Source organism: Lissotriton helveticus, chromosome 5_1, assembly GCF_964261635.1.
Source record: "Lissotriton helveticus chromosome 5_1, aLisHel1.1, whole genome shotgun sequence".
NCBI lineage: Eukaryota > Metazoa > Chordata > Amphibia > Caudata > Salamandridae > Lissotriton > Lissotriton helveticus.
Genome location: NC_136065.1, coordinates 133,587,424 through 133,610,925, shown reverse-complemented (window position 1 = coordinate 133,610,925; position 23,502 = coordinate 133,587,424). Strand labels below are relative to the sequence as shown.

The 23,502-nt window shown below is 43.6% G+C and overlaps 1 protein-coding gene across 1 annotated transcript in view; it reads right to left on the bottom strand.

Annotated features, from left to right (window-relative positions):
• KCNT1 (potassium sodium-activated channel subfamily T member 1) overlaps positions 1 to 23,502 on the bottom strand; it is a 739,470-nt gene that overhangs the window by 126,517 nt on the left and 589,451 nt on the right. Inside the window, exon 19 of the mRNA XM_078640347.1 lies at positions 12,039 to 12,255. Within this exon, the coding sequence (XP_078496473.1) occupies positions 12,039 to 12,255 (217 nt within the window). The remainder of the gene's footprint in view (positions 1 to 12,038; positions 12,256 to 23,502) is intronic.

The following is a 23,502-nucleotide window of genomic DNA, read 5'->3' as shown; positions in this document are numbered from 1 at the left end:
TCAAATCTAGGATAGGGGAAGTCAGTTCTGGTGACGCTGCAAACTCAGCGAGTTCGTGTAGTCACCCTCAGTGGTTGTCTGCACCACGATAACTGGATACAGGTGCTGGCGTTGATGTAGTCGGTGCAAGCCCTGGCATCGGACACAGTCGATAACCACAGGCATTGGCAAGCATCGATGGGCGTTAGAGCTGCAGTGCAGGCTGGGTGGTGCGCCGTGCACTTCACGAGCGCTGGTCGAACAAGAAAATGCCTACTTTCTAAACGTGGTATTTTCAAACACAATTTAAAAACCATCTTTACTAAAATATGTATTAAAAAATTCTCAGTTCAGTAAGCCTAAACTTTATCCTATATCTCGCCTCATGGGAAGTAATACTTGTAAAATGTTACAAGGTATCTCCCATGTTATCCTATGGGACAGATAGCCTTTGAATAGTGAAAAAAGGAATATGGCAGTATTTCACTATCAGGACATGTCACACACCAGTACTAGTCCTACCTTTCACATACACTGCACCCTGCACATGGGGCTTCCTTCGGCCTACCCGAGTGATGTCTTAAATGTAAGAAAAGGGAAGGTTATGGCCTAGCAAGTAGTTGCACGTGCCAGGTTGACATGGCACACTGCAGTGGCAGGTCTGAGATCATTTACTGGGCTACTCCTGTGGGTGGCACAATCAGTGCTGCAGGCCCACTAGTAGCATTTGATTTATAGGCCCTGGCACACTCAGTGCACTTTACTAGGGATTTACTAGTAAATCAAACATGCCAATCATGGATAACCGATTATACTCATAAAATACACAGAGATCAATCATATGCACTTTAGCACTGATCAGCAGTGGTAAAGTGCCCAGAGTCCTACAGCCAATAAAAACAGGTCTGGAAAATAAGAGGAAGAAGCTAAATGTTTTAGAATAACCCTGCAAAAATGCCCAATTCCAACACCTGGTATATATATATATATTTTATTACATGTTTAGTGTGGTGCAAGTAGCATGGAAACAATGTTAATGTTTTTCCAACAGAGAAATGTTTATTGAAAACAGTAAGTGAAAAACTGACTATACTGCTGATTTCTAGTAAAAAGACACAATCATTTATCTAAATAAGAATACAGGCTTTGCTACACTCAAAAATCACATTTCTGCTGTGCAAAGTATGACTGTGCTAGCAAAGCAGAGTTAGTAATGGTCTCTGACTGCAACTAGAATGTTCAGCCTTCCTGAGCAGACTGTTGAATAAACAAGAGGCACTGATCATGCTCAGTCTGTTGAAGCTGCTGCCAGCAAGTTAAAGCTTACAATGGACCCTGATTATTCAGCTTTCATTTATAGACTGTTGAATAAACAATATGCAGATGAGACTGTTGAAGCTACTGCTAGAACAACAGAACTACCAATGCTTCTTGATTGCTTTTGCATATTATGACTTTCCGTGGTTTTCAGAAATAGACTGCTAAGGGAACAATGAGCTATGGCTAAGTACAGAGATGTTTGAAACTTTTTCTTACTAATTAAACAAGGGGCAATGTTGAATGTGTGCATTGGTGTCTCAAGCCACTTATGTAGTACAGTAGCAATAACAACAAATGTGACTTTCACACTGTTGCAATACATGTGTGAATCTCTATTTTACATTATAGTTGCTATAAATAACAAGTTATTGGCCATATTTTTTTGTGTGCCATGGAATAAATATATACAACAGTTGTTTAGAGCGGCTATACTATTACAAACAGAGAAACGAGAAACGCACTCTTTACTGAGTCACAGGTGTTGTGGTATAAGGACTCTACACAGGGAAACAACTGCTCTAACACTCACAAGGCCTTTTCATTGTGATTTTACTCTAATGCACAACTTAAACGACTTGCATTCTGATTTTAGTTAAATACATTTTTTTGTTTTAATTAAAACAATATATAAATGAAACAATGCCATGGCATAAGCCACGTATACAGTGCAATATGATCTATATTACCACTGTTGAACGATGTGAGGGGCTTATGGCTCACTTAAGGTTTCACCTCTCGTAATTCCTAACCACTCCCCACACTTAACATTGGTACTAAATAGCATATTAAAGTCTGTGTGTCTGCATGCATACCATAACTATATCTATCTATCTATCTGTCTGTCTGTCTGTCTGTCTGTCTGTCTGTCTGTCTGTCTGTCTGTCTGTCTGTCTGTCTGTCTGTCTGGCCATATATAACATGTGTGGGTGCGGTTATTGCACAGAATGCAGGAGTATAAATCCCATATTTCACAAGGAACTGTGAAATATGAAAACTATTTCACGGATTCACGTGAAATATGGATTTCATCATCATGTTGACAGCCTCCAAACCACTCTGCAGAGCTTTACCATTGCCAGGGCTACTGGGAATATCCAGCATAAAGAACCATATAGTGCAGGAAAGATATCTAAATTATTCATCAAAAAGGCATGCAGCACCTATTGTGGCAGTCTTCTTTGCATCCATTTCAGCTAAAAATAATATTTTTCTGTAAATATACAAATCTATACAAATTATACAGCTAATGTGATATATCCAAAGTTATGTAGTAAAAACGGAAGCCATAAAATCACATAAATTAACTACCCTGGTTTGTAAATGCCACCAGAACCTGAGATGTAATATGGGTCCATATGGCAATTTTTCCATTATGACCTTAAAAAAGAGGAAGGCTTATAATATGTAGTTTAACCAGCCAGCCCTGGTCTTCGACCGATCTGTTGTTGTGTCATTCACATTTTCTTCCACCCACCACAGCAGACATGAAAGGGCAATGAGTGCAGTGGGCTGTGGGGCAATGGGTCAGCTCACTTCAACCCTCGTGATTGTGAGAGATGGCATTCTCCTCTAGCTCAAGAAACACAGTCACAACTATGGCAGTGTGTGTTTTTGAGAGCAAAACAAATGCATGATTTAAACCAATATTTTCTTATATTATCGTATGCCCATCAGCTCCCCCAAAATGAAGTTTTACAATAACCATGACCAAAAAAACAGGCATTAAGAAAGGCAAAAGTCTGGTAGCCAACGCCAGACCTACTGTGTTTAATGGGCCAGGGAAGGAACATAAGTGGTCTTTCATTTGTCCACTTGGTGGTGCTCTGATACCAGATTTGAGGTCATGCTCTGAGTCTTCCCTGTATCGCTGAATTAATAAATTGCTGCTTGGAGCTATTTCCCATGTGCAAAGCTCTGGGGGCACACGATAAATATTAATAAATAGTAATTTATACAAGCAGCAGAGGAAACGTCTCCGATGCAGGACAGGTGAAGCGTTTTCTGAAAGTAATGTAGCTGACTGATATACTGCATACAGAGCGAGGGATCTTGCAGTCCCAGTTATCCTGAGAAGATATAAAACTGGATGCTTGCACGGCAGTGGCGGCTGGTGATCTCTGAAAGTGGAAAGGCAAATACAGGGCCGGACTGGGAGCCACAACCGGCCCTGGTAAAGTGCTCGCCCGCCGCCCGACCCCCCCCCCCCCCAATCCCCACCGGGGGGGGGGGGGGGGGGTAGTTGGAGGTGCCGCAGAGCCGAGACCGGTTTTTGGCCGATTTTGGTACAGGGCCGATTTTGCAACGGTACCAAAAACGGCCCCAGAGGCCCAAAAACGGCCCCCACCAGTGCGACGCACCGGGGGATTGCCCGGTGCCCGCTATGGCCAGTTTCCACCTGAGAAATTTGCGTACAAATTGGATCAAGTATTGCATTCAAAAACATAATTTTATTTTAAGTTTTGCTAAAAAATTATAGGCTATAAAAGGGGACTTATTAGTGGTGGTTGGTTGGGTGGTGCCCTGCCAGATATGAGTTGCACATAATACCCATAAACTATGGGCACCAGTGGGGGTTGCCTTGGAACGGGGGTGGTGGGATGAACAATAAAATAAACGTACCTGGGAACGACACCGTCGCTGCCACCTCTCCTCCATCCTTAATCTCGCAGAAGTACTGGCAGAACGGAAGAACCCAGGCTCCCAGACTCTCCCAGCCAATCACTGCACTGCTTTACAGCAGCATTGTGATTGGTCTGAGCGCCGTGGTTTGGCGCTCAGAGAGGGACTGGAAGTCTGTGCTTGTTCCTCACCAGGCTGTGCATTACAGCCTGATGGGGAGCTTGCAATGTGCACATGACTGTTTGGCCGTCTAAACCGTCATGCGCACTTAGGGAGTGCAAACCATTCCTCCCCCTAATATATCCAGGCCCGCCCTCTTACTTGGCTCCCAGTCATGAGCAAAAAAAAAATTATAATAATGTCACGTTACTATCATTTTTTTTTTGCACTGCTCAAAGATCAGTGGGGCGACGCTCTTGCGCCTTAGCGAAGGAGCTGCCACTGATGGACACACTGCTACTTCTTTGTGTTTAACTGCATTTATGAGAAAGGGCGTTCATGTTTCCATGAACACTGACTGTGCGCCGGCCTCTCCAGGCTCCCAATGACAGGAGAAGGATGCTTACCATGAAGCCTCTCCATTTATATAAAATAAATTGCCTTAGGTGCCACCATATGTTAAGAATTACCTCCAGTGTGCCAATGCCAGAATTGTGTCTTGTGTAACCCCTTATTTCAAGAATTACTTATAATACTCCAGCACCAGAATGTTGCCATTGATACAGCTTTGACACTATGGGTAACCCATATGTAAAACATTCTTTCCAGTATGTCAAAGCTAGGCCTTTTCTCATGATTTGCTTCACCCAACTGTCCATCCCCAATATACCATGGTCACCCTCTCACAGCCACGGCCCATGGAGGGAGTTCCGTGGGGCGGAAAGGCGATGCAGGACATGCTATGAAATTCGTTTTATTTATTAAATTGTTTACTGACCTCCAATTATCCATATTCCGGTGTTTAGCACGTCCCACCCTGCCCCTCCCCCACCCCGCCTTTCTGCCCCACCGGAACTCCCTCCACGGGCCGCGGCGGCTCTATCAAACGCTAAAAGTATCATTCAATATGCCAGCACCAGCAATGTGGCATAGGGGTCCCCATAAGACTAGAACTACTTCCAGTGTGTCAGGGCTTGTATTTTGCCACATTGTTCTCCGTCAATGCCAAGAATTACTTCAAATATTCCAGCAGCAGCATGTTACCTTGGGTGTACCCATAAACGAACGAATACCTTGACTATGCCACGGCAAGTAACGGACTTACTAACAGAACACCTGCTAAAAACATACTCCTAGTCGCACACTTTGTGTCAGTCACAGTCACTTACTAGTTCGCTCGTTAACTCTTTCTCACCTCACTCACACATTCTCAATTAATCATTCTCACTCATACTCACACTCACTGTTACTCACACACTAATCTACTCTTAGTCACAGATTCTCACTCACTCAATCGCAAACACACTTACACACACACTCACTCGTTCACACTCACTGACTCTCAATCATAAATGCTGGTGTACAGGGGGCTCTGATTTGAACTCCTGGTGCACAGTTGGGCTGTTTTAATAATTTAGGTTCAAAGGCCCCTCAGGCCCCTGGGTCCTGATGCAACTGCACCTCCTGCTCCAATCTTAGCTATCCCCCTTGCTCATTGTTACTCCCTCTTACAATCTCCCCCTCACTCACTCTAACTTATTCACACTCCTTCACTCTCACGTATTCATTCTCACTAACATTCACTGTCACTCACAAATGTAGTCACACACGCGCACTGAACCCCATTCTCACTCACACTCACAAAAACACTTACATAAACTCACTCTTTCACATTCATTGACTGCCACATACAACTGCTGGTTTACGTGGGGATCGTTTTTTATCTCCTGGAGTACAGGCACTCAGTAGGCCCTGGTGCAACTCCACCTGCTGCACCATTGTTAGCTATGCCCCTGACTCATTTCCTACAGAAACATAACATCTGGAAATCTGAAATACTCTTAGTAAAACTCATGTAAAACGTGAAATATAAACATGGGCTGCACTTGACAATATAAACTCAAGGGTTTTTGCACACATTGTTGAGAAATCAATCAGTGTTTTTGCCTGTAAAGTTAAGGCCATAACTATAGTGCCCAGTAGGGACCCATTTCAAAGTCATTTTATAATTACTACTGATTCTAAGTCCCAGCAGGACTCACCCAACATAAATCTCTGGCTGCATTTATCCAGAGGAAGCTACAGCGGTGATATGGGCCCAGTGAAGAAATTACCCCATTTTCTCATATGTATTGTGGACACCGACAGAAAGAGCAGTGGATGGATAGGACTTCATACACATAATCAGGGATTGAGGGTAAATGTGGGGCTGAATTTGCAGTCAGGTGACGTCCCATTTCCGGCTGAATGGTGGCATTCATTTACCATCTTCAGTAACCCTGGGGAGGGTATGCGTAGTGGAGCTCCGCGTAGTTCCAGGGAGTAACAAAAAAACCTCTGTGGAACTACGCAGAGCTCCGCTCCACCCCACCCCGGTAACATCACCACACAGAGCAATATAAAAAGTTTTTTTTTAAAAACACTTACCTTGTCTTCTGCCTTCCTGCTCCTCACCGCGGTGTCTCCCTTCTTCCCGCGTTGTCCTCCTCGCATCCCTGTAGGTATTACGTCTTCCATGAACTGCTTGAACTGCGCAGTTCACGCATGACATAATACCTACAGGGTGGTGAGGAGGAGGACGCTAGAAAAAGGGAGACACCGCGGCAAGGAGGAGGGAAGACAGAAGACAAGATAAGTGGTGTTTTTTTAAAATATTTGTAATATGGGACTAGCCTCGTACTCCGCTCCGCCACAGAAGCAGAGATTTGCCCAACTTGGCGTGTCCAGCAGAGCACTGAGTTGGTAAATCTCTGCAAAATCCGCTGGCAGAGCGGAGTTCAACGCCCGGGGTTAATCTTCAGCAGGCATTCAGGAGAATTACACTAAAACATACCCGACCTCTGGAACATCCTCGCAGATCTATGTGACAACCAAGAATGGCATAATAAAACAAAAACCAATAACGTCCCCATAATTAATAAACTACTAGCAGCCCGTCCCAACGTTGTCCGGGTATGAATTGCTGCCGGCCAGTAGTATATTGTTTTGTAGGATTTCGTTTAGCTAGCATTTCTTATCTGTGACAGGCCTGTGAAACGCTCCGATTCACAGTGCACTGCTGATGCACTTAAGAGTGCGCGTTCAGTAGTGTGTGAACTCGAGTTTCCCTACTTTATTTTTCCTTGCAATATTATATAGCGCGAACTCAACAACATGGCATGAGTACAATTTACATAACAGAAGAACACATTCATTTGTGGTAGGCACGGGGAGATAAAGCGATTTGCCTGGAATCACAGGATGTTGAGCTGATGCCGAGATTCAAACGTAGCTCCCCAGCTCTAAAGTTCGCAATTCTAGAACTTGTGGCGGGAGGTGTGTCTAAAAGTGTATGTCGGTGCTGGCCATCAATGAGAGAGACCTGTGCATTTTTCAAATCGGTGGTGAAAAAATATGAGTATGTTGCTGGAGATGTGGGACACCGTGGCACCAATGTACTTACCGGGGGAGGGTAAACACCCATTATTCCGCAACTTTCTTTCCGCATACCATCACTCCGCATACTTTCATTACGAAAGTACCATGACTCTTCAATGCCATTATAACGCATGGCATTACATTTTAAATGATTTTACCACGCATACATTTACAACGAAATTCGTTGTAAATGCATGAATGGTAAAAGCATGTTTTTTTTAAATGTTTGGATAAGGTAAGTATGGGTATAGGGGTATATGTTTTGGGGTACTGAGGTATATGTTTTGAGGTGTTTGGGTATTTTAAGGGTTCAGATATAGTTTTGGGTTATGGGGTACAGGGGTAGTTTTAGGGTTTAGGGATAGGTATGGGTTTTGGGGTACAGGGGTATTTTAAGGGTTCAGGGCTAGGTTTGGGTTTTGGGGTACAGGGGTATTTTAGGGTTCAGGGGTAGGTTTGCGTTTTGGGGTACAGGGTTATTTTTATGGTTCAGGGCTAGGTTTGGGTTTTGGGGTACAGGGGTATTTTTAGGGTTCAGGGGTAGATTTGGGTTTTGGGGTACAGGGGTATTTTAAGGGTTCAGGGCTAGGTTTGGGTTTTGAGTTACAGGGGTATTTATAGGGTTAAGGGCTAGGTTTGGGTTTTGGGGTACAGGGGTATTTTTAGGGTTTAGGGATAGGTTTGGGTTTTGGGGCACAGGGTATATTTATAGGGTTAAGATGGGTTAGTGCTTAAGGGTGTTGGGGTATTTTAAGGAGTAAGGGTGGTTTATGATTATGGGGTGCAGGGGTATTTAAAGGGAGCAGGGTGGACACCCGGAGCTGGAATGTACAGAACCTGGGAAGAAAAAACAATGAAATATTGGGAACAACGCCCGCTTTTTTTCTTTCCGTAATCCCGTGCCCCGCACACACCTACGCCCTCAGCACACACCCACAGCATACGATATGAGACATGGCATGAAGGGCGGAACGTACCACACGCCCCCAGCATTTGTCACGCCCCCAGCACAAGCCCACAGCACAACGCAGACCCGCCCACAAGGGACTACTTTGCTGGCACGGTTCTTTTACCTTTTAAAGGTATATGGTGGGCGTCTGCTTGGCCTATGTCCTTCTGCTGCAACTGCCCTTTCCAACGCTGTATTGGGTGTTGTGATTGGTGCTGTGGTTCCTGAGATTACCCGCCTCAAAGGTTTGGGCTTTCTCTTTTTTATATTAGTATGGATAACTACCTTAAAAAAGAATCATAATAAAAATTGACAAAACTACGCAAATATGGCATCAACCTTAATGCTAGGGGTATTCCCAATTGCAACTCTGATGCAAACTCCATCCTTTTATTTGACCTTAGCCTTACACATTGAGCCCTACTCATATTCAAGTTCTATCACTATTACTAAACATAATTTAACCCTCACCGCTACTCTGGCCCTAAATCCCTCCTTTATATTAAAGTTCAAATTTCTTTAATAATCCAATAAGGTACCTTATTGGATTATTAAAGAAATTTGAACTTTTGTGGCATTTATGGATACAGCGTCCTTTATTGTGGAAAATATTCAAGCGCACAAACTTTATTAACCACACATGGTGGAGATTTGGAATTGACTGGCTGTGCACTCCAAAGTTTGATTTGATACTGACTCTTCCCAAGGATTTGGGATATACTCTCAGGGCAGGGAGTATTTGTTTGTTGCACGCTACATGAAAGATTGAGTTTACTTAAATAACTGGCGATATTTGAGTTGGTGCTTCCAAAGGTCTTGAGTGGTCCACTGCCTAATTTGCTTTGTAAAAAACCCTCCTTTATATTAACCCTTACCCTAACACCTAGGGGCTCATTAGGATGACAGGCGGACTTTGTCCGCCCGCCAACCTGTCAGAATTCGGGACCGCCCGCCATAAGGGCAGGGGTCCCGTGGGGGGTATTAGGATGTGCTCACCACAGTGGCCGGTACATCCTGCATTTTTAGCATTGTGGTGGGCGGTGCTCTCTGCACTGCCCGCCACAATGCTAATAATGCATTGATGCATTTGCATAAACAAAGTGGCAGGCACCGCGCGGTGCCTGCCGCTTTGTTAATCCGCCCGACATCATAATGGGCCTCCTAGTCCTTACTTTTTCCCTCACCCTATATGCACCTAGGGAGGAAGAGTATTGTTATTTAAAATTAATGGTAACCCTCTCCAAGTAATAATTTCACTATTCCTTAATAGGTCCATTTAGGTCTCGATAATTTAGACCTGAGCTCAACTGTTGGTAGCTGTAACAGAGAGTAGACAAGCTTAACTCTTAAAATCTGTGATACATTTGTCAGCACCAAAAAAACATAAAAAGTAGAGAGCACAACGCAACTAAAATCCCACTCTAATTTATAGAAATAGAGAAAATTACACTGAGCAAATACACCAAAATAACACAAATCGGATGTAGAGAACCACATATGTAAATGTAAATGGATATATATATATGACTTTGTGTATCTAGTTGCTCTAGACCAGGTCAAAGACAATATTTAAGGCCAACCATGATGGAGTGCAGGTGAGATAGAAGGACCAGGTTCGGTCCAGTGGAAAGTTTTACCTTGCAATGTTATTTTTTTTGACGGTGGTCAAGGCGGTAACCTCCAGAACCCATTTTGAGGAAGGCAGACTCATTTGCTGGCCCCAACATTTTTTCGGACATTGACCAGGAGGAGGTAGGCAGTGCCAGTGAAGGAAGTGGGTGAAGCCAGTGGGTGAAGTGGGTGGCGGCCTCACAAGAAAAAGGTTTGCTCCTCCACTTATAGATTTGACAAATGATGCATTGGTTTTGTCCACCCCTAATTAACTGTCCTTCAAATGGGTATTAAACCAAATATACATGACAGCATTACATCCATGATTGATTCTCGAGTTGTTGCCAGGAAAAGAAATGACAAAAATCACAACTAACAAAGTTGGTTCAACACACATTGTCCAAAAATACATTTATAACCAACCAAGGGCCCTCTTTACCAGGAGTATTTTACAAGGCACATCTCTCACATGGTCACTTGGTACCTACTGCTCATCATTCCAATTGATGCTTGAATCAAATAAACAATTTCCTAATGCTGGAGATGTGAGTAACTCACAACAAACACTAGTATTCTTATTAGTCACATTGGAAGAGATCCACAGCTACGCAAAGGAACTTGAGGTACTTGACCTAAATGAGAGATTTTTGAACCTTTGACGCACCACCCCAGTCCTGCTCCACTCTTGTAATTCCAACTTAAACTCCACCGCTCATCAAGCAGCCCCCACACCATGTTTCATCCCTCCTCTGGTACACGACATCCCTTGACCGTGTCCCACTTCCTGTCTCCTACACCAGGCTGAGAACCTCCCACTGTTGCTTGTTGTCAGCCTCATGTCCTTGCTCAATCTCTGGCAACCTGCTAATCCCCTTGCCTGTATCTCTCAGCCCCATAATGTCTCTCTTCCTTGTCCTTCAATGTGCGTCTTCCTGTGCCCTCCACCCAGGTTCTTGTTTCTCTTTAAAACCTGCTCTTTACTGCATCTTTCGGGTTTCTTGTCCATCTCCCAAACCAGCTCTAACTTCAACTTCAACTCCCACTATCCCTGTACACTAGTTTGCTTCTTTTTACCTAGGATCGTCCTATATAAATTTACATATATGTGTAGGGGCCATGACATCGGCACAGTTCAACTACACCCATCACCACCCGCCTCCCATTATACACGAGGCAATATACACAGGAGCCAAAGAAACATGAGCACCTTAGGTTCATTTAAACCCAAGTCTACCTTCAATAATATGGAGAAAAACAGGGATCTATACCTGACAACATCAAATGTATGCTTATTTTTAGTGTTTCTATTTTTGTCATCTGTCTTCTTGCTGTTGCTGGTCTGAAGGTTTCCAAGCAATAGAAGCTAACTTAACAATGGAACTCATAACTGTGTTAAGTGTCTTTCCCCCACAAGAAATAAACAAAACCCAAGGGATAAGAAAATACGAAAAACAGAAAAAACAGGCAACGCCAATCACAACAAAATAAAAATTAGGAAATATAAACAGGGAAAGAATATACATCTCAAACGGTTTATTCACATTTGTATTTCCGGCTCGGAGATTCATTAGCAAGCCAAGTTTTGCTGCAGTCAAACATGGTTGACCATAGTTTGACAACTGTTTTTAGACTAGTAGTGATTTCCTCTGTATATTGGATGTTCTACATATAGCGACACTTACCTGTAAGCAGCTATAATGAGGTACAGCCAAAGAACCAGCAAGTGAACGTCACCAATTGAAGTTCATTCTCTAGCACAGCCTACACTGAGGAATATATAAGAGATGACACTTGCCGGGAACTTAAGAAGGTGCATGGTATACTTAAAGCTACATTACAAAATACATGACCATAAAAATCACGTGAAAAAGCATTCGTGCATTTTCTCCATTCTAAGAGATAGGTTTTCATGTATTTTAATGTGGTTGGTGGTCACAGAAGAGCAAGTGTCAATTCTGGGTCCCATGACTTAAAGTTGACTTACTCTAGAACGTGAATGCCTTCATCGTCTGATGGGGTCATCTCATCTTCTGATTGGTCACTCAAGAGATCGCACGGCAGAACAGTGGTACTGTCTGCTATTTCCAGAACAGGTGCAATGCTCGGCCTTCGGCTACCTGAGCCATTCTCCGCTGGCAAGGTAAGTTTGCTGCTGCTTACAGGCCGGCACTCCGTGTTCTGCAAATCCATTGCCACAGTACCTGGAGAGGAATGGAGACAGAGAGATAGAGCAAGATGGATATCTGAGTCAAGGATTCATGCCCCATTCACTTCACAAGCAATTTTTAAATTAACAGGTTATCTTTGTCCATCCTCCTCTTAGTTTCCCTAGAGTACGGAGTAATGCAATTTTCCCAACACTGTATTCGCCATTGGGTCCACCAGTGGGGACGTTTTCTGACAGACCCTAGACGATTCCTCGAAAAGGGAAACCAAGGGAACCCTACACACAACAGAACCAGGGTGATTGAGTAATTTAAAAAAGACAGTAGTTCCTGTGGGGAAAAAATTCTTAATATAATTGGATAAAACAAGTACGAACATTTGCATGTATAAACAGTGTTTACTTGTCAGATAGAAAGGGACTCAAAAGCACTGATTGGTTTGTATTGTGTTGAAAAAACAAATAACTTTTTGAAACAATTTTTACATCAAGTATTTACAATTGTGGATTGTGTCCCAAGTGAAAGTTTGAACCAAGGCATATAAATAACATTTGTGAAATAATATGTGCAGGTTTCAAATAAAGTTTTTTAACTACAAAAGCGACCCGTTTCTTTTTTTCTTTTATACAACATCTATAGGATGATAGAATGTCAGTTTATATAGGTTCTCTTTTTCTCAATTGTCGACGGCGTTTCGACCCTAACAAGGATATAGGGTCTCTTCAGGACTTATGATGTGGGGGACATCTGGTATTGGAATTGCTCAATGTAGAGATGCGTGGGAAACCGCGTGCAAGTGAAATAAGGTAAAAATGACTCACTAGGAAACCCAGCCGGGTTCCCTAGTAAGTGCATGACTCTAACAGTTCCGTATGGGGGCCAGTGGCTGTCCTTTCTGTTTCAAGGATTCCTTTCAGTATGAGAATCTTGACTATGTGGGCCTGGGTCGCAGTCACTGCAGTCTAGGTTGAGTCTTTGTATGAGAAAAAAAAGGATAATCTGTAGTGAGGAACTGCTTCCGTCCGTCCTCGCTTGGTGTAGTGACTCATGAGTCAGGAACTACTGTCTTTTTTAAATTACTAGACCATTCCTAGCAGCATTTTTTTGGTCCTGGCCATTCATGCCAACTATGGTTCACAAATGCCCCCCACACTGCAGCAGGAGAAAACCCGGTTTGTGGCCCGCCATTGGAACTGCAATAAGTGGCCATGCTCCCATGGTAGGGCGAGCTTGACAGATTCCCTCGCAAAGGATCTTGCTACATATAGGGACGCTTCAGGGGAAAGATTATCACCAACATAGAAGGCACATTTTAATCGTTTGGACTGGCCACACAAGCCAAACTAGGCAAAATGACCCCTTTAGTAGGCTGTTATATGAGGCTTATCCTGTCAATGCTGACACATAATTTATTTTGAGGTGCTTTTCCAAGCAATCATGGACTTATGTGGTCCATATAAATATAGATCTGTTATATAAATAGGATAAGCTACCCCCAACCTATTCTAACTCCCTACTGGCGGGCGGTACTAGACAACCCGAGTAGGGCAACTGGTTGGCAGATCCCACTACAAATGTAACAAGTACTGTTGGGCCTGATCCCTGCCCCCTCCAAGAAGAAACTAAGTAGGAGGAATGTCCTACTGGGCTTGGTAAAGAAAAGGGAAAAAAGGTTCCCCCAACTTTAAATAATGAGTATACTGGAAGTGACCAATGAGATCCATGACCATATGTAATCAAGATGCCGCAGGCCGAAGGGCTTTGTGAGGTCATGGAACTCACAAGTGACTTGCAATACCTTCAATATTTATGACTGGGGGATCCTTTAAGCCTAATAATACATGATTACTGATCCACTGAATTCTTAGGTAAAGAGGAGCATCAAAAGCAAACCATATAGTAATTCTAGGTGCACAGCAGTGTGAAAATGTGCATATTGTGAAAACTGTTCGCTATCACAAACAACATCAGCTATAATAAAATGTATCATGGACAGGCATCCATAAGTTCTGAAGAATTTTCCCCTGGTGTGTAAAATAAGAAATTTTCTAAATACAATTTCGAGATTCTAAATGCAACTATAAATTGCAGTTGTTTCGACAGATTTGCTGAAAAAGAATAGGAAGTTATGTATGAGCCCGACATATATTGTGTAAAGTGCATATATTTTTGGCTGGGGGAGTCAGATTAACTATTCGATCTCCAGACCAATATACAATTGAGGAATGTGCATACATTTGGGCGGTCATATTTAAAATTGTAACTTTAATCCCACAAACGCTGAAGAAAGCGTATACATTTTTGGGGTGCTGCGTCAGGTTTAATCTCATTATTCCAAACACAAATATTTGTGGAAATCTGAATATTTATTGGGGGGGAATTTTAATTAGCTAACAAAAATCCTATAAAACGTATTTATAATTGTTATACACTTCTAACATTACTTAATATTAATTTAGATAAAAATGTTACATTATTATTTTACTGTATTCAATTTCACCTTTTCTAAAAATCATTATTCGGGTACATATGCATATACGTTTTTATAGAAACCAACACAAAATACAAACAAAGTACTTCTGTAACACAATTTAATAAGATGAAGCAAAGAGGACCTCAAAGAGGCAGAAATAGCAGTCACCCTCCAAGAAGTTGCTTGACATACTTTATCATAGGCCTTTCCTCTTTCCAATAATTTTTGCTAATGCTTTCAGCTCTTCAAGTGCTTTAGTCTTCACCTTGAGAGTTCCTGGCTTTGTGAGTGTGCCAAGTTGAAGGCTAAGACAGAGTGGGAGCATGCTTTTCAAGCTAATCATTTGCATATTTCCTGTGATGTTGCTGGCTTTTTGGCGTTGGGCCGTATTTGATACTTTTTTAATGGTAAATAATTACGCTGAGGCAGCTTCTGGTTATAGGACTGGGTTGTGACTGACTCCCTCAGCCACACCCACACAGTCTACAAACCTGTGGGGCGTCCCTCTACAGTTTCCGCATTCTTTTCATTTCTCCTGTGGACATTTCTGGTCTGTTGAGCTGCTGCTTGGATAACATTGACTGGTTCTTCGTTAATGGTTCTATGGAGGACAGCCTCCATGTGGGACGCCCTGGCTTTGGATAGTTCTTGTGATCGCCCGAGTGTCAGAATGCCTAGAGGTGACTTGCCAGACTCTTAAAGTACAGTTTCTCTCACTTTCGTGGAGGAATAGCCCTGTATTATTTGCCCTCTGATCTCTTCTTGTGCATCATGAAAACCGCAGTGCTTGCTAGTTCTTTAAGTCGGCAGTGAAAGGTGTCTATTGATTCACCTGGTTCTTGGCGGGCTTGGCGGAACACGAACCGCTCATTGTCGCAGGTTGCCATTGGCTCGATGTGAGCATTGAGGGCTCTGAGTAGTGTGGCGTGAGACTTGGGAGTCGCTTCGAACAGGGTCTTGAATATGTTGTGGATGTCTTTGCCACCTTGATGCAACAGGAGGGCTGTGTGCCGCTCTGTCGCGATCTTTGCACACTCGAAATAAAACTGTAGGCGTTCTACCCAGTCTCTCCATTTGGGTGTGAGAGCGGACATAGCACAATCGATGATGGTTCTATCGTTGGAATTGAGTCAATTTTGCTATGAGAGCAGCCAGCAGTAGGGCACTGCAGTTGCGTATTGAGGTCCTGGTGGCACAAGAACTGACACCACATGCTGTGTGGTGGTGCAGCCTCCTACCCAAGGGTAGGCACTATGTAGAGTGGCTTGCAGTAGTGTGCTGTAGGGGTTTCACACTGAGTGTGGGCTGCACGGCTATGTATACTACGACAACTGTCCTTGGGTCCTCACTTAAGGTATTGAGGGAGCTGTGGGAGGGATCTCTTTTGATCTATTTGTTTTGCTATTTCCACCTTGTGTTCTCAATTTGTTCATATATTCATTCATTTATATTGTTTTATGTTGCTTTTGTGTTTTAATTTGGTTGATTGTGGCAGTTGAGGCAGACTCCACACCAAGGAATCTGCCAGCTGGCCTAGACCTGGGCAGCTCCGATAGCCTTGGGACGGAGCTGGGCAGGGCCCCTGAGTGCTGCAGACAGGGCGGGGCAGGCAGCAACTACAACTAGACAGCACTGGAGGCAGGGGCTTTGTACCCGCTTCCAATCTTATGGATCGGATGGGAAAGGCACACCCACCTCAGGAGATGGTGCACGGAGGGTCGAGGATGGCAGTCTCTGATGACGTCACGGGGTCAGAGTTAGGCAGTGAGCAGCGACTGCGTGTCGGCTCTGCTGTGCACCAAGAATGCAGCAGGCAACCAATGGCACACGCTGCAGGTGGCGGGGCATTGGTTCGAGCACCACATTAGATAATTATTTAATAGTAAATAATGACACTGAGCCAGCTTGTGGTTATAGGGCTGGGTTGCGACTGACTCCCTCAGCCACGCCCACACTTATTTATTGGCCATGCACATGTATCGCAGGGTTAAACCAACATTCCCACATAAGTGAGTGTTTATGATGCAACCACCCCGCGATGTTACTGCGTGTTGGTACTAGGGTTACCAACTGGCATGGGTGCAAATTCAGGATGTTCAGTGTAAAAATTTAGGACAAAGGATCAAAATTCAGGTCAAAAATTTGGGACAAAACATACGTTTTACAGACATATCAGAGGAGGTGGCACAATAATATATAAGTAAGTAAATAGACAACCAAAATAAATACAAGTCAAAATAAGTTTATATAAGGTTGAGCCAATCGTGCACTTCACAGTTTTTCAGTATGCGCGCAACTTTGCAAAGCGCCATCAGGCCCTTTCTGCAATCAAGATTTGTGCTAGTAACAATAAACATTAATAAATAGTATTTTTTTTATTTGTATGTTGAAATCTGTCTTTTAAATGTACAGTGAAAACAGTGTTAGTTATTTTATTTTTATTTTCTCCAGCATAGCCCCAAGACAAAAGCAGAATTCTTTGCCCTAGTCCCATGCAGGAGAAGGCACAACACATGCTGTCAAAACATTTGGGCCCATTGCCATTCTAAAGTGATAATCATCTGCAGTCTCAGAATGACAATGGGCTCACAGTCTGCACGAGGGAGGCTCGGGAGGGGTCTCTGCAGGCAGCCTCTTCAGTTTAAAAGATAACTGCGAGAGGCCCCGAGTGAACTCACTGGGCCTCTCGCATGGGAAAACGCATTCCTTACTGAGATTTCCCATTTCGATTTTAGTATGACGTCTGTAAGGCGTTCCTAATTTGGGATTCCTCCTTGTGTACATCATTCTAAAAGATGGACGGTCCGTGAAATCAGGAAGTGATGCATATTTGTGTTGGCAGTTTTCAGTATTCTTTGTATAGTAAAGTTTTCCCCAAAAAAAAACACACAGTGCTTTACTTTGTGCACATTCCATAACAGTAAATACTAATTTTAGAAACAGTTGCATGGACCATTTGTGGAAAAAGACTTCCATCTGCACCCAGAGAGGGCTCCTGGCTGGCCTGTAATCGCCTTCAGGCGGATGTACAGGGCCGGACTGGCCATACCGGGCATCAGGTGTTTCCCTGGGAGGCTGGAAGGTTTTTGCAGTGATGGGTGCAGTTTTGAAGCAATGCTGCAAAATCGCCCCCTATTGACAAAAGCGGCAAGCAAACCTGTCCAGCCTCCCGGGGCCAGGCAGTGCTTCTCTAGGGGCTGGTTCTAGTACCTTTTCAAGGCTGATTTGAGTTCCCAGTCCAGCCCTGCTGACTTAGCTAGAAGAAGCATGCGGCTTCCCAGAGGTACAAGCCAATTAAACAGGTCTCACTAGTGGCTAATGGTCCGACAGCCTTATCGATTCACACAGCATGTTCTCTTTTGGCACTCTAGAACTTGCCGTGTCTGCACTTTCTCGATCTGCTTCTCTTTGGGTGTTTGCTTTCTAATTCCTTCTTTGCTGTGTGTGAGGGCCGGGGGCTGCGTATCGGCCATCTTGAACTCCTCCAGCCTGCACTTTATCGATTTCTCTGCACTTGATTGGTCTCTCGGCACACTAGCGGCTCGCTCTGCCCTTTTAATGCTTCCTTACGGTGGGAAAAGCGGTCAAAATGGTCCAATCCACCTGGGTCTCACTTCAGTGTACTGCTTGCACATTATTCGCTGACGCAGATTTTATCACAACGAATTTTTAATACGCGCACAACTTTTATTATATAACCTGCTTGCTTTTTAGCAAACTTGAGTAAGATGCCACATCTTCTCAAACCTGTGCATCCCAGTTCTTTCTCCACAAAGGGCGCTAGGGTATTTTATGCTCCTCGGTGTTTTACTGTGATTAAGGGTCAACACGTTAAAACCTAGACTGCACTTTTCGGTGTGTTTGCACATCAGCTGATGACGTAGATCTGTTGATGTTCTCTAAATCTGCTAATTGTCACTGTAAGCATTTGTTGCAATTTGTCACATTCTTCTAAATAGTTGGGCATTTATGTATTTTACTGTTTGTTGAACTGTATTGCAATGGATTTATGTAACTGAGCAAATTCAAATAAACTCAAACCCATTGTATATGGAAAAAGTACTATAAATGCAACCGTAATGACAGTTTTTTAATTAAGTTCTACCCACCCGATTGCCAATAAATACAGCAACCTTGAAAAAATAACATGGATAAAACTTAGTATATTGTAAAACAATATTGGAATAACTCTCTAACAAAAATATGAACAAAATAAAAAAAAACATTAAAATGATCAGCAACCACCTTTCCAGAGTAATTAAGCATTGCGTTCACTAGGCATAACCTATAAGTACATTCAGGATCTTGGCTTACTTTTGACCGCCCCTCATTTCCCCCCATAAGTCAACATGGTGACAAAGCATGCACACCTCCCATAGCAAAAGGGTTCCTCAGCTCATCTTCAACCTGGAGTTATTTTAGGCTAGGTTTTTGGCTCGAACAGACCACTGCAAAGAATGGGTCATATTCGCCCATATTTTTTCAGTGCAATTTGTGCACCCACTAATTTGAGCAATTTGCACCCACTTCCTATTTGCTGGCCTTATACTAGGAGTTTGCACCTAAAAAGTGATTGATGGACCCTTAGCAATCAAGTCCAATCGTACATGGTTTAGCTGCGAAAGGTGGCAACCCTACGTTCACTTCAAAAGACAAAGATCATAAGAGGCAAGACCTGGTGCACCTTAGGCAAAGAGGCCTAGAAGAATCTGGGTGCAGCCCTGAGACACGAACAGGGCCACTTGACGTCAGGAAAGCAGAAGTATACCTAGGGCTTTAAGTGGGATGAAAAAACTGGGGGGTCTTTCAAAGGGGCATGTCCAATGAGATTAAGGGCGTGGCTTAAAAACACGTGAGCTAAGAATATGTCCTGTTTCTGTTAATGCATCCAGATATATGGTACAAGAAGTAACATCAGACCTACAACAAGTCAGGACTATTGGCTTTGTCAATGGTTTTTAATTGCATAAGATAAATAAGCAGCAACTATGGCTTGTATATAATACTTGCAGCCCGTCCCGACGTTGTCTGGGTATGAATTGCTGCCGGCCAGTAGTATATTGTTTTGTAGGATTTCGTTTTGATAGCATTTCTTATCTGTGACAGGCCTGTGAAACGCTCCGATTCACAGTGCACTGCTGATGCACTTAAGAGTGCGCGTTCAGTAGTGTGTGAACTCGAGTTTCCCTACTTTATTTTTCCTTGCAATATTATATAGCGCCAACTCGACAACATGGCATGAACACAATTTACATTACAGAAGAACACATTCATTTGTGGTAGGCACGGGGAGACAAAGGGATTTGCCTGGAATCACAGGATGTTGAGCTGATGCCGAGATTCGATCGTAGCTCCACAGGTCTAAAGTTCGCAATTCTAGAACTTGTGGCAGGAGGTGTGTCTAAAAGTGTATGTCGGTGCTGGCCATCAATGAGAGAGACCTGTGCATTTTTCAAATCGGTGGTGAAAAAAGATGAGTATGTTGCTGTAGATGTGGGCCGCCGTGTCACCAATGTACTTACCGGGGGAGGGTAAACACCCATTATTCCGCAACTTTCTTTCCTCATACCATCACTCCGCATACTTTCATTACGAAAGTACCATGACTCCGCAATGGCATTATAACGCATGGCATTACATTTTATATGCTTTACCACGCAAACATTTACAACGAAATTCGTTGTAAATGCATGAATGGTAAAAGCATGTTTTTTAAAAATGTTTGGATAAGGTAAGTATGGGTATAGGGGTATATGTTTTGGGGTACTGAGGTATATGTTTTGGGGTGTTTGGGTATTTAAGGGTTCAGATATAGTTTTGGGTTATGGGATACAGGGGTAGTTTTAGGGTTTAGGGATAGGTATGGGTTTTGGGGTACAGGAGCATTTTTAGGGTTCAGGGCTAGGTTTGGGTTTTGGGGTATAGGGGTATTTATATGGTTCAGGGGTAGGTTTGGGTTTTGGGGTACAGGGGTATTTTAAGGGTTCAGGGCTAGGTTTGGGGGTACAGGGGTATTTTTAGGGTTCAGGGGTAGGTTTGGGTTTTGGGGTACAGGGTTATTTTTATGGTTCAGGGCTAGGTTTGGGTTTTGGGGTACAGGAGTATTTTTAGGGTTCAGGGGTAGGTTTGGGTTTTGGGGTACAGGGGTATTTTAAGGGTTCAGGGCTAGGTTTGGGTTTTGGGGTACAGGGGTATTTTAGGGTTCAGGGGTAGGTTTGGGTTTTGGGGTACAGGGGTATTTTTAGGGTTCAGGGCTAGGTTTGGGTTTTGGGGTACAGGGGTATTTTTAGGGTTATGGGGTAGATTTGGGTTTTGAGGTACAGGGGTATTTATAGGGTACAGGGCTAGGTTTGGGTTTTGGGGTGCAGGGGTATTTTTAGGGTTTAAGGATAGGTTTGGGTTTTGGGGTACAGGGTATATTTATAGGGTTAAGATGGGTTAGTGTTTAAGGGTGTTGGGTATTTTAAGGAGTAAGGGTGGGTTATGATTATGGGGTGCAGGGGTATTTAAAGGGAGCAGGGTGGACACCCGGAGCTGGAATGTACAGAACCTGGGAAGAAAAAACAATGAAATATTGGGCACAACGCTCGCTTTTTTTTTCCCGTAATCCCGCGCCTCGCACACGCCCGTGCCCCGCACACGCCTGCGCCCCCAGCACACGCCCACAGCACACGATATGAGACATGGCATGAAGGGCGGAACGTACCACACGCCCCCAGCGTTTGTCACGCCCCCAGCACACGCCCACAGCACAACGCAGACACGCCCACAAGGGACTACTTTTCTGGCACAGTTCTTTTACCTTTTAAATGTATATGGTGGGCGTCTGCATAGCCTATGTCCTTCTGCTGCAACTGCCCTTTCCAACGCTGTATTGGGTGTTGTGATTGGTGCTGTGGTTCCTGAGATTACCCGCCTCAAAGGTTTGGGCTCTTTCTTTATTATATTAGTATAGATATAGATTGAAAAAGCTTCCGCTTAAAGCCCCGGTGATACCACTACGATGTTGCTGTTCCTAAAGGAAATCCAGAGAGAAAATGACTCTCTTTAAAGGATTTCCCTTCCCCATCAATGCTCACCTGGCATGACGTCATGACAGAACTTCTCCACTAGTGAGAAGTGAGCAGTGTGAGCAGGGCACATCGATGTGCTGTCACTGCAGTCCGTCTGTGCCAGGGCACAAAACAGAGCCCAATAGAGACCCATTTCGAGGCCCCCTTTATAAAACTGCCAGTGCTCAGCACCGGTGAGACCCGGACCACTTAAAAACCTGAGTATACCACCCTCTTCTGGCCAGCTGTGATGTCACAACGCAGAACCAGAACGTGAACAAACGTGTTGCTCACGGTCCGTGTTTTGCTTTCACTTTCCTCTTTACATTTGAAAGTTCCTCTGTACCTGCCTCTTTCCCTACCTCTTTCTGATTCTCCTTTCAACATATGGAACCTGTGACTGAGTGTGCGGTACCAAAGAGATACACAATAAATACATAAATGACAGGTAAACTGCAAGATTCCTGATACTGCCATTTTACTTATTGTGTAAATAAAGATCTCAAATCAGTGATCATGGGCGACGCCAAGGACCAAAATCTGTGAACTCCTAATTACTGGTAATCTATAACAAAATGTTCCTACCCCAATGTCTTGCGGTGCATATCTGCTGTGTCTATTGTCTTGACATTAACGTCTGCATAATTAAAAGCTGCAGCAATTACATGCTTGCAGATATCTGTATTACCCTGTCCATGTTTACTTTTCCCTGACTGACGCTGGGCCGATTCACAAAAGCGTTTCTGAGATCGGGGAGTAGTATCACAGGAGTACTCTTTTACGTACTCTTACATGACTTTTTAAATCAGCCGTAAACGACCCTATCAGTAAAAGTGCAAAGACGGCACCTTCCTTTCTATTTGTACTAATTGTGTGTGACTATTCCCTTGTAATTTCCATTTTAATCCAATTTGAAATGTTTTATGGCCAATTCACAAGTAAAAGAGTACTACAAGATTACTAATTTACGTATTTCAAAATGTTGCTGTGAATAGACCCCTGTGTGTTTCTCTATTGGGCGTGATGTGGTTTTGCAGGACAATTGTAATGCGCACCCATGCCTATAGTGAAGGACCTCTCTGAGATAAGGTTGCAAGACAACAGAGTTAGAGGTGGATAATTACATACGAGGAGCACAGGACTTTATACCCCTGCCCTGGGAGAAGATCTAACACCCCACCCACTTCATTAACTCCTTTACCGAGGCGCAGATTCCGCCGCAGTGCGGGAGTTCTACTGAATGGGCGGGGCCGCGTCAGCCAATGGACGTGCGCAGCACTACCGAGGTAGTGCTTGCGACGGCCGTTGGCCGACGCACGCACGCAAGGGGTCAAAATCCCATTCATTCTCCCAAACAATGGCACTTTACTTCCCTGGGAAGTTGTGTGTTATGGTTTTGATGGCATGTAAAAGACCTGGAGAGTAAACAAGTATGCTGTGATTAGGCCACAAGCTTTAGGCTCCTCTTCAGGTTGTCTTTGTTCAGGTGGATGTGAAAAGATCCCTCTGGGGCAGTGATTCTAAACCTCTGGTCTGGGGACCCCCGGGGGTCTGCCACATCTACTCAAGGGGTACATGACTGCTTAAATACATCAACTATATTAACAGATTAATAAAGTGTATATAAATAAAGAAGCAAAATGTAAATTGAAAAATGTAAAACGTTCTGTTAATGTGAAGGGATTTCAAATTGGAGGCTAAAAATAAAGTCAGTATCCTCAGGTCGATTCGTGGAGCAGTGCGAGTGCATCAAACAGA